Raw genomic sequence first — 12,525 nt, 5'->3', positions numbered from 1 at the left:
ATTCAGTGAAATATTAAAAAAAAAAAAAAGAAAAGAAAAAAACTGAGAACTTAAGCAGCACATTAGACCAAGGAGAAGAAAGAATTTCTGAGGTTGAAGATGGTCTTTCAAAACAGCCAAGGCAGACAAAAAACAAACAAACAAAAAAAGAATTTTAAAAAAATGAAGAAAATCTAAGAGAGCAAGCAGACAACCTTACGCACAAACATAAGAATCATGGGGGTTCCAGAAAGGGAGGAGAAAGGAAAAGGCATTGAAAACCTATTCAACAGAAAACTTCCCAGGTACAGAGAGAGACACAGACCTTCAGATCTAGGAGGCTTAAAGATCCACAAATAGATTCAGTCCAAAAAGGTCTTCTCTAAGACACATTATAGTCAAACTGGAAAAGCTCAAAGACAAAGAGAGAATCTTAAAAACAGCAAAAGTGTCAAGTCACCTATAAGGGAGTCCCCATCAGACTAACAGCAGACTTCTCAACTGAAACTCTAGAGGCCAGAAGAGAATGGGATGTTATATTCAAAATACTAAAGGAAAAAATCTGCCAGCCAAGAATACGATACCCAGCATGGATATCCTTCAGAAATGAAGGAAAAATAGTGTATTTCTCAGACAAACAAAAACTGCAGGGGTTCATCACATGACCAGCCCTGCAGGAAATCCTCAAGGGAATCCTGCATCTGGAATCTGAAAATATAACCACAACAATGAATACACAAAAAAGAATAAAACCTACTGGTAAAGCAAAAATGCAAGAGAGAAAGACACTCTATCTACCACCTCAAAAACCAACAAAAACCGAAGACAAACAATAAAAGGGGAACAAAGGAACAAAAGATATTTAAAACATATAAACAAAAATCGATAAGATGCCAGGAGTAAGACAAGACCTTTCAACAACAACCCTAAATGTAAATGGATTAAATTCCTCACTCAAAAACACTGACTGACTGACTGGGTTAAAAAGCTAGATCCCACTATATGCTTTCCTTAAGAGACTCACCTCACCTGTAAAGACACAAGGAAACTAATAGTGAAGGTATGGAAATTGATATACCATGCAAATGGAAACCAAATATGAGCAAGAGTAGCTATTCTTATACTGGATAAAATAGATTTAAACCAAAAAACCATAAAAAGAGACAAAGAAGGACATTATGTAATGATAAAGGGATCTATCCAGCAAGAAGACATAATAATCATAGATATATATGCACCCACACTGGAGCACCCAAATATATAAAACAAACACTATGAAACACAAACAAAGAGATAGATCCAAAAAGATAATAGCTGGGGACCTGAACACCCCACTGCCAGTATTGGACAGATCATCTAGGCAACAAATCAACAGAGAAACACAGGATTTAAACCACACTTTAGACCAACTAGACCTAGAAGATATCCGCAGAACATTTCATCTAACCATTACCGAATATACATTCTTCTCATTAGCACATGAAACATTCTCCAGGATAGAGCACATTTTAGGTCACAAATCAAGTCTCAATAAATTCTTAAAACTGAAATCATTTCAAGTATCTTTTCAGACTACAACAGATTAAAATTAGAAATGAATAACAAGTGAAACTGTGGAAACTGTACAAATACATGGAAATTAAAGAACATACTTCTGAATGACTTATGGGTCCAAGAAGAAATTAAGTAGGAAATCAAAAAATTTCTTGAAACTAATCAAAGTAAAGACACATCATACCAAAACCTGCAGTACTAAGGGGAAGTTTATTGCAATAAGCATGTACATTAAAAGAATAAAAAGATTTCAAATAAATAAACTAACACTATACCTCAAAGAACTAGAAAAACAAGAACAATCCAATCCCAAAATCAGTAGATGGAAAAAAATAATTAAGATCAGAGCAGAACTAAATGAAATAGAGACCCCCAAAATGATACAAAAGATGAGTGAAACAAAAGGTTGATTTTTTGAGAAGATAAATAAAATAGACAAGCAAACCATTAACTAGGTTAACGAGAGAGAGAGAGAGAGAGAGAGAGAAGACCCAAATAACAAAAATCAGAAACAAAAAAAAAGGCATTACAACCGTTACCTCAGAAATACAAAGAATCATTAGAGACTACTATAAACAACTATATGTCAACAAATATGAAAACCTGGAGGAAATTGATAAATTTCTAGACACATAAAAACTACCAAGACTTAACCAAGAAGAAACAGAAATCCTGAACAGACCCCCAACAAAAAATGAGACTGAAACAGTAATCATCAGTTTCCCAGCAAAGAAAAGCGCAGGACTGGATGGCTTTACTTCTGAATTCTATCAAATCTTTAAAGAGGAACAAATACCAACTCTCTATAAACTAGTCCAAAAAAATGAAACAGGCCACTCTCCCAAATTCATTCTGTGAGGCCAGCATCACCCTGATACCAAAACCAGACACAGATACAACACAAAAGAAAAGTAAAGACCAATATCTCTGATGAACACAGATTCAAAAATCCTCAACAAAATATTGGTAATCAGAATATAATAACACATCAAAAAAAATTATACACCATGATCAGTGGGATTCATCCCAGGGATGCAAGGATGGCTCAACACATGCAAGTCAATAAATGTGATACACCACATCAACAAAATCAAGGACAAAAACCATATTATTATTTTAATAGACACAGAAAAAGCATTTGACAAAATTCAACATTCCTTCATGATAAAGACTCTTGGAAAATTAGGTACTGAAGGAAAGTATCTCAAAACAATAAAAGCCATATATGACAAACTCACCACCAATATCATCCTGATATAAGAATATGAACAAGACAAGAATGACCACTTTCACCACTCCTATTTAACACAGTATTGGAAGTACTAGCCAGAGCAATCAGGCAAGAGAAAGAAATACAGGGCATGCAGATTGGAAAAGATGAAGTCAAACTGTCCCTGTTTAAAGATGACATGATCTTATATATATAAAAGCCTAAAGAATCTACCAAAATAGTCTTATTAGAGCTGATAAGCAATTTCAGTAAAGTTGCAGGATACAAAATCAACAGGTAAAAATCAGTATCGTTTGTATACTCCAGTAACATACTAGCAGAAAAAGAAAACAAGAAAGCAAGGCCATTTTCAATAGTTGCCAAAAAAATAAAATACCTACCTAGGAAATAAATTTAACCAAGAAGGTGAAAGATTTCTACAATGAGAACTACAAATCACTGCTGAAAGAAATTAAAGAGGACACAAAAGGATGGAAAGACACTCCATGTTCTTGGATTGGAAGAATTAACATTGTGAAAATGTCCATACTACCCAAAATAATTTACAGATTCAATGCAATTCCCAATGAAATAACCAATGACATTCTTCACAGAAATATAAAAAACAACCCTAACATTCATATGGAACAACAAAAGACCACGAATAGCCAAAGCAATCCTGAGCAAAAAACAAACAAAGCCAGATGCATAACACTACCTCATTTCAAATTATACTACAAAGCTACAGTAACCAAAACATCATGGTACTAGCATAAAAACATCATGGTACTGGACACAACTAATGGAACAGCACAGAGAAACCAGAAGTCAACCCACATTCTTACAGCCAAATGATCTTTGACAAAGGCAGCAAGAACATATGTTGAGGAAAAGATTGTCTTCAATAAATGATGCTGGGAAAACTGGACATCCATATGTAGAAGAATGAAACTAGACCTGTACCTCTTGCCATATACCAAAATCAACTCAAAATGGATTAAAGACTTACATATAAGACATGAAACTATAAAACTCCTAAAAGAAAACATATGGGAAACACTTCAGTAAGGAGGACTGGGAAAAGACCTTATGAATAAGACTCCAAAAACACAGGCAACAAAAGAAAAAAATAAACTATTTATTTATAGTCCTGGATATATATATGTTAAACAAAAAAGCCTCTGCCCAGCAAAAGAAACTTATTGCTAATTACAGAGCAAAAAGCCTCTGTTAATTACAGAGCAAAAAGACAACCTACAGAAAGGGAGGAAATATTTGTAAACTATTCATCCAACAAGGGATTAATACACAGAATATACAAGGAACTCAAACAACTTAGTAAAAAAACAAGTAACCTGACTTAAAAATGGGCAAAGGAGATAAACAGGTATTTCTCAAAGGAAGGAAGATATAAAAATGGCCAATAGACACATGAAAAAATGCTCAATATCACTAAGCATCAGGAAATACAAATCAAAACCACACTGAGATACCATCTCACCCCAGTAATACTGGCCATTATCGAAAAGACAGAGAAGAAGAAACACTGGTGAGGGTGTGGAGAAAGGGGAGCCCCCCCCCCCACTGCTGGTGGGACTGTAAATTAGTGCAAACATTATGGAAAACAGTGTGGAGGTCCCTCAAACAACTACAGACAGAACTGCCATACAATCCAGCAATCCCCCACTTCTGGCTATATATCCAAAGGAATGAAAATCATCATGTCAAAGGGAGATGCACTCCCATGTTTATCGCAGCTCTATTTATAGTAGCCAAGAGTTGGAACTCACCTAAATGTGCAACAACGGAAGACTAGATAAAGAAACTGTGGTTTATGTACACAATGGAATACTACTTGGCCATAAAAAATAATGAAAGTCTGCCATTCACAGCAACATGGATGAACTTAGAAAAAACTGTTAGGGCCGGCCCCATGGCTCACTCGGGAGAGTGCGGCGCTAGGATGGCCGGTGCGCTCACTGGCTGAGCGCGGTGCGGGCGACACCACGCCAAGGGTTACAATCCCCTTACCGGTCACAAAAACAAACAAACAACCAAACGAAAAAAGAAAAAAAAAAAAAAAAGAAAAAAGAAAAAATTGTTAAGTGAAATAAGCCAGGCGCAGAGAGAGAAAAAACACATGTTCTCACTCATAAATGGGAGCTAAAAATAAATAAACATAAATAAAGTAAGACAGAAGGATACAACAATCACAATAATTCACTGAACTTTCAATAGAACAGAACTGAGACCACCAGAGGTGGGAAAGGGGGCAGGGGGGTTAGTGAGAAACTGGTAAAGGGCCACAAAAAACAATTACAATGTGTAATGATGAATATAGTAATTATTCTGATATTTACATATTGCACACAAGTATGGATATTCAGTGCTGTACCCCACAGATATGTATAATCAATTATGTTTCAATAAAAAATAGAATGTGTGTATGTTATGCATACACACCATATGTGTATATGTGCATAACATTATACTTGATGTGAGAGACTGTAGAACTTCAAAGTGAATAAGCAAGCATGAAATATCAATTCAAAAAGGCTGTAAATCAGCATCTTAAACAACGATCCAACAACCATTTGGGGAGAAGCAACTATTTCGGGCAGCCTTGGAGTTTATACCAAAGTCACATAGCTAGTGAGAAGCGCAGCCAGGATTCTAAGACAGACTGCTTGACTCACACAGGCAGTCAAGTGCTCTTAACCAGTATGCTAACGTGACTCTCCACGATCATCTCTAAGCTTTGCCTGAACAGTACACTTAGGAGATTTAATTTAACATTAGCCATCACGACATTACCATTAAAAGCAATGCTATTTTTCTCATCAACTGTAGTTACATTTTTGTGGTAAATTTTTTCCTTTGGTATAGAGCCCATGTTGTATGGTTTAACCTTAATACAAAGGTTTGTAAAAAGAGCTGAACTAGCACGCTCCTCTTCAGTGTAATAGTTTTAAAGAATAACAAAACACACAGCAACTTCCCACTCAGATATGTGTTAGGAACAGTACTGCCATGAGAGCAAGAGAAAAAAATTATTTGTACAAAAGCATACATATTAGATAACCTAATACAGCTTATGGGAGTAGAAAACCCCAGCAAATTCAGAGTACATAATTTCAAGTGGAACTTTAACTAGAGAAAAATAGGCAACAAGGAGAGAAAAAGAAGTATCTTTGTAGATTAAAGAGAGATATATTACCTCTATTTCCAGTCATTCTCTATAGAAAGGTTCAGAAAACTATGGCCCATGGGACAAATCCAATTCACTGCCTATTTTTGTAAACAGCATTTTATTGGAACATGGCTCTGGCTGATTTCATTCCACCATGATAGTGTTGAGTAGCTGTGACAAAGACCATACACAACATCTAAAATATTTTCCAACTGCCCCCTTACAAAAAAAGTTTGTGAACCCCTATTTTATTTCTTTTACAGCACTTAACACTATCTAAACTTATTTATTTTTTGTTTACTGACATTTATTGTCTGACTCCCCCACTGGAATGCATACTTCATGAAGAAAATGACACTGTTCTCGACTATATTCCTAGCACCTAGAACGGTGCATGGCACATGGAATGCACTCAATAAAAGTGTTGAATGAATGGCATTTATTGAGAGAAGAAAAAGAAAACAAACATTTTCCATCTTCCCATTCTCTCTTAGATGCGCTCTAACTATTCACCCTACTACTCCACCAAAATTGGTCTTTTCAATTAACCAATGGATTTATCATGTTGATAAGCCAATGATTAATTCTCAGTACTCACCTTTAACCATCAATAGCATCTGACCCAGTTGCTCTATACCTTTCTCCCTGAAACACTTCATGTGCCTTTCAGAACACGACACTCTTAGTTTTCTGGTACTTGTCCTTCCTTCGTCTCCTTTGCTGGTGTGATCTTATTTCTTCAACCTCTTACCCTCTTAATGTTGGCCTGTTCCAAGGGTCAGTCACTGAGATTTTTCTGTCAGTCCAAACTCACTTCCTTAGTGAGCTCATCTAGTTTCATGACTACTCTCAGGCATTTCACACTTAACTAGTCCAAAACCAAAACCAAATTCATGTTTTCCCTCAAACCTGCTCCTTCACAGCCTTTGCCATCTTAGTAAACAGAAACACCTTCCCTCCAATTGCTCAAGCCAAAAACTCCTGGAGTCAACCAACCCTCACTCTGTTACACCTCACATCCAACCCACCATCAAAACCTGGTGGTTCTATCTTATAAATATATTCCAGGTTAATGATCATTTCTCACCACCTCCACTGCTACTACCTTGGTCCAAGCCACCACCGTTTCTTGCCCTACAATTGTCCCTTGCTCCTTTACACTCTACTCTCAACAGAGCAGCAAGGATGATCATGTTTAAAACCTAACAGGGGATGGCCAGTTAGCTCAGGTGGCTAGAGCATGGTGTTATAACATCAAGATCAAGGTTTGGATCTCTGTACTGGCTGGCTGCCAAAAAGAAAAAAAAAAAAAAAAATCAGCAGGTTCAACAGCTAGCTCTCTTTCCCACTCAGAATTAAAAGTCTCACACAGTTTGGTACTCTGAAAACTACTTGCCTCCACTGTAGACACACAGACCTCCATGCCCATCCTTAAGCACTTCAAGCAAGCTTCCATCTCAGTGCCTTTATACTGGCTGAAAGGTTCTTCCGGTTGAACTGAATGAACCTAGGCCTCCTGAATCAGGCACTTTTATGAAATACTGTGTCACCTATTCTCAAAACAACTCTGTGAAGCAGGGATCATTTCCTCCACTTCACAGATTAAGAAAGTGAGGTTTACAGGCCGCCTAGCTAATAAATGATGGAGTTGGGATTCAACCCAGATTAGTCTACACAGAACATGAGCGCTCCGTGAAGGTTTTTTTTTTTGGCGGGGGGGGGCAAAAGGAGAGAATTCAGTGATGTTCCTCTTAAGTCACAGTGATCTTAACAGCTAAAGGTGCGTGTTGACAGGTAGTGAAGGATATGAGAAAGGGCAGTCAGAGAGATAAAAGAACCAGAAGAGGAAAGTTATCAAAGCCAAGAGTGGAAGGTTTCAAGAAAAGGGAGGGGTGTTAAATGGAACCCAGACATCCAGAAGCCCAAGAATCAGGAGCATACCTCATAGTAAACCACACGTGCGGTAGACAGCAACTCTGATGTTGATTTAAAAAAAAAAAAAAGACATATTTTCTCCTTCCATTGCTGGCCAAAGATATCCTACTAGGTACTGCCACTTGCCTGTGGCAAGTGTGCAAAGATAAGCTGTAATTAAGCATATGATCTAGGGAAAGAAGCTGCACACCTCCGTTCCAATTTGTGTGTGCTGTGGGGGCGGGGTAGGGGTATAACCGACCTTAAACTTCAGCAGGCAAAGCAAACAGCCATCACCTTCCCGACTCCCTGCGGGCATGCGTGACCATCGCTGTCTATAGCCCATAGTCTCCAGAAGACCAGACCGGTGGCCAGGGGCGGGGCTCAGCGTGGGCCCTCACCCCAAGTTCTTACAGTAACTTTTCGCCTAAGGCCCACAGTAATGACAGGAGACCCCCAACCCACACGATCTCCTTCTCATGCCCATCCCCCAGCCACATCGAGGGACTGGCCCGAGAAGCCCCACACCCCGCTGTGGCCCGGGCGCGAAGACCCCCCTCACCACAGCTCCAGCCACGGCGTGGACCAGACTTTCGTAGGACAACACAGAGGCCATTGCTGCAGCTCCCCGCAGACACCGCCGCACTTTCGCCAGAGATGCCTCGGACCGCGGACCTAGGAAAGGAGCGCCGGAGCCCAAGCCCCACCCCCTCAAGCCCGCCCACCTCCTCTGGAACAACCACTTCCGGGTCGCAGGGCGCCCTCTGTCGCCCGTGAGAGCCGCCGCCGAGGCGGGGAGGGAGCCCGGGAACACCCTTGAGCACTGATTGGCCCCGGGCGTGCATGGGGCGGGGAAGCGCGGCGCGGGGCTCGAGGGAGCCTGGCCCCAGGGTGCCGAGCGGTCGCACAGCTAACGTGGGTGCCCCGGCTGTCAGGCAGAGGGGAGTTCTCTCGCAGCCCCGGGACCTGGCCAGTCACGTTTCCAGCCTGCTCCCATAACGCTGGAGACCTCAGAAATCCTAATGGCTTCCCTTCCCCACTTCCCTCCAAAAGACATGCTGGGGAGAGTTAAGATGAGTGACTCAATGGGTCTCCAATCTCGTGTTTCTCTGGGACCTAAAGTCATCTTTTCTATTTCGAAAGTGACACTTTAGCCAAGAGGCAACAAATGTTGGCTGGGCTAGGTTTTCCATTCTGGAAAACCCTGGGATGCGGTGGGAAGAGAACTTGAGCGTCAGACCAAAAGGATCTGGTGCAAGGGGGAGCCTCATATTGGCAACTGTGGTCGTTTAACCTATTCGGTTTCTTCCTTTGTGAAATCACATTGCTAATACCGACCACCTCACTTGCTGTGAGGACTACAAAGGCTAATTCACACACTTTGTAAGATGCTGAGGAAAAATTTTTCCACATTGCAAAATGAATTTACCAGACTACATAGAACGAAAGAAACCACAGTCAACCTTTAATGTGAGTCATATTTCAAGACATGCTGTTTCAGGATGTTCCTCCAGGACTCCACTTCTTCACTGGGACAGCACTGTCACCCACCTCTACACCAAAAGCCCAGTACCAGCATATTTACTGTTTTAATAACCTCGGTGATAATTCGTGAGTGCTTACGACATGCCTGGCTCAGGACTTTATGCCCATAACCTTATTTAATCCCCAGTAGACGCCCTCACAACGTTTAACCTAGTCATGCTTTCACAAAATTTGCATATTTAACCACCCTTAGTTAATAACTCTTCTCACTTAAACTCCCCTTCATTTAGGGTGGTAATGCCTCGGCTAACTACAAGCTAAAGTAAAAGTTGAGCTGGGAACAAAGAAGTTGGCTTTAGTGATATGTTTTTATATGATTACTGCTAGATGTCCTGTTGCGGAAATGGCTTCCAGAAATACTTCCATCATTCCATGTGTTCATGACACGAAGGTACAAGACCAAAATTCAAATAAAGTCACAATTCTGGTGCTGGGATGTAGACAGAAACTGGTTGGTTGTAAAATTTAAGTAAAGAACTCACTTGTTGATTCCTAATCAAATTGGAAGCTCTTTGTGAAGAATGTACCAGATTGTGCAGCATCAAGAATTACAAACACACCTTATATATTTTTTTTTGGCAACTCAGCCATCAAAAAGCATTTTGGGGCTGGCCAGTTAGCTCAGTAGGTTAGAGCGTGATGCTGGTAACACCAAGGTCCAGGGTTTGATCCCTGTACCAGGCAGCTGCCCCCCCAAAAGCATTTTGTTCAACTATTTAAAGATTGAATTATCTTCCTATTCTACTGAAAACACTAAAAATTTGACCCAGTGCAATGAAAAATATAGAAATTACATAGCTACATCAGTTATTAAATGGAATGATCTCTGAAGCTTATTTCTGACTTTTAAAATTGTAATTTTCTACTTCCCTTCTGATCCCAAATATTCACTTTTATGTCTAATTTAGTACTCATATATAATTATTCTTTTTCTTAAAGAGGGTTCTCTGAACTATATATGCATTAAATTCCTTGACACTATATAAAAATTTGGGGACCATTCTGTATACACCCATGCCATCAGTACAGAGTTCGAGAGACCTAGGTAATACCGTTTCATGTATGTTGCTTCCACACTGGCCTATCATCAGGTTACTTACACTGCAACCAGAAAATATCCTAGTCATCTGGGTGAGTGAACTACATGCACATTTATATTAATCCTATTTACCTTCTTCCTTCTCTGGCTCTGCCTAATACTTAACCATAACTTTAAAATTAGGATTTCATGGAATGTCAAATTTTTAATAGTTTAATGGTAAACTTTAAACAAAATCCTAAATTTAAGCTTCCACCAGCACTATATAAAAGGTCTCACTGAATAATTGCTGGAATTTTAAACTTTTGCCAACTTTTCAGGCCACACTCACGTTAAATTTGCTTTTTAAAGCTCAATAGCTATTGTTAATTATTGCCTATTTACTTTGGAGTATTTTCCTCCCCAAACTGTGTGATCTCTATTAAGTACACTACATTTGTTGTAAATATTGGCACATATTTTAACTTTTTAGAAATACTGTACCATAATTTTTTTAGTTTTTCCCCATCCTTATTTTGAGCCTGTCATGAGTGAACTAAGCACTTTGATTATGCTACGTCCCTATTAGGAGAATCCCAACTGAATGTACACATCGGCACAGGCAATGATGTGTGATATTCCTTAACCAATCCCATTCAAATGTACGTTTTAGTTGTTTTCAATTTCTTAAAGTAACACTTCTGCAAGAATCATTTACCATCACTGTCACTTACAACAGTGCCTAGCACAGAATTAAGTACTACTTACCTGATATACACATATGTGCTACTCAGTTGCATTAATTTTAGATAACAGCAAATCTCTAAAATGAAAATTGTTTCTCCTTTATCCCACTAAGCCAATATTTACCAGTGTGGAAAACTGCTGGTTGTCCCCCCAAGCTTTTTCTGTTTCTTCTGTAATTCTTATTAGGCACATTACTGCCAGCTATGGAATATATATTTTCCATCTGTGCTTGCAGCTAAACACAGCCTCAACACACAAAAAAAGTGACCAATGGGATAAAATCAGAATAAAATGTTAATTCCACATGCTAGCCTTAGTATCTCAGCAAGTTTCCCTGACATCCTTCCTTATTGCCTCTGATTGGAAGATGAGCACCAGAGCAAGCACCTTTGGACCCGGAAATGAAAGCTACCTTCTGAGTATGGCAGAAATGCTAACCTCTGGACAGCTCCATCAAAGAAAGGTAAAACCCCTGTTTTACTTAGGTTAATGTAGTTTTAGAGGTCCTTGTTAACAGCACTTAATAATCTGTAGCCTACTATGCCTAATAAATAACTTAAGATGAGCACTAAAGACATAAAAGAAATAGAGCACATCTGAAAGGGCGAATGGGGGAAGGATTGATATCCAGTTTGAAACCATATCTTATTTTTAAAGTAGCTAGAAATATCCAATAACTATATATTTTTGAGGAAAAAAATATTTTCCTTCTTATAACATTATTAGCATAAGAAAAGAACATTTCTGTTTTAGAAGTGATTGAGTTTCTATGAAAATGAAGAATGTATTTTGTATTTGTAGAACTTTAAAAGCACAGGACACATTTTCATAAGAGTAATTTTACTTTCACCGATTTATGGTAATATTTGCAAATGTTAGAATATAGGTAGGTAATGTATAGTTAAGTAAATCAAATAAGAAATCCAGAAGAAACTGTTCTTCTTGAGTCAAGCACAGCACACTTTGGAAATTTTGAGAAAGGAGAACACACATTAACAAAAAACAGTGGCAATCTCAAGTGCATGTTTATATGGTGAGTGTTTTTAAAGGATTTTAGAAGCATGCCCCAATAGCATACAGCTTTTTCTCATTTATGTAATAGATATATTTCTGTCTGCTTGTGTACAACAAAGGGTTAGAACCTGAATAAACTTATGACTTCAGAAATGTGCTATTTCAGAAATATACTCCATGGAATTTATTTCACTGCTCCTACAACTGATTCTTCAAATAAGCAAAGTAGAGAAAGGGTCTCATCCCTTGAATTGCTTTCAAGCACTAGCACTTTAAAGACAGGTAGAAACCTAGCAATTTTAGGTACAATGCCTATGCTTATTCTTATTTAAAATAAGAATTAAATGCACAACA

The 12,525-nt window shown here is 38.7% G+C and overlaps 1 protein-coding gene across 3 annotated transcripts in view; it reads right to left on the bottom strand.

Moving 5' to 3' along the window:
• Nucleotides 1–8,544, bottom strand: part of SLC25A17 (solute carrier family 25 member 17) — a 141,812-nt gene extending 133,268 nt beyond the window's left edge. For all 3 annotated transcript variants that reach the window (XM_063075741.1, XM_063075742.1, XM_063075739.1), the window contains exon 1: nucleotides 8,410–8,544. In XM_063075741.1, the coding sequence (XP_062931811.1) occupies nucleotides 8,410–8,463 (54 nt within the window). In that variant the 5' untranslated portion in view covers nucleotides 8,464–8,544. The remainder of the gene's footprint in view (nucleotides 1–8,409) is intronic.
• Nucleotides 8,545–12,525: the final 3,981 nt, after the last annotated feature.

The sequence above is a fragment of the Cynocephalus volans genome, chromosome 12 (genome assembly GCF_027409185.1).
Source record: "Cynocephalus volans isolate mCynVol1 chromosome 12, mCynVol1.pri, whole genome shotgun sequence".
NCBI lineage: Eukaryota > Metazoa > Chordata > Mammalia > Dermoptera > Cynocephalidae > Cynocephalus > Cynocephalus volans.
This window is presented reverse-complemented; position numbering and strand designations above follow the sequence as displayed.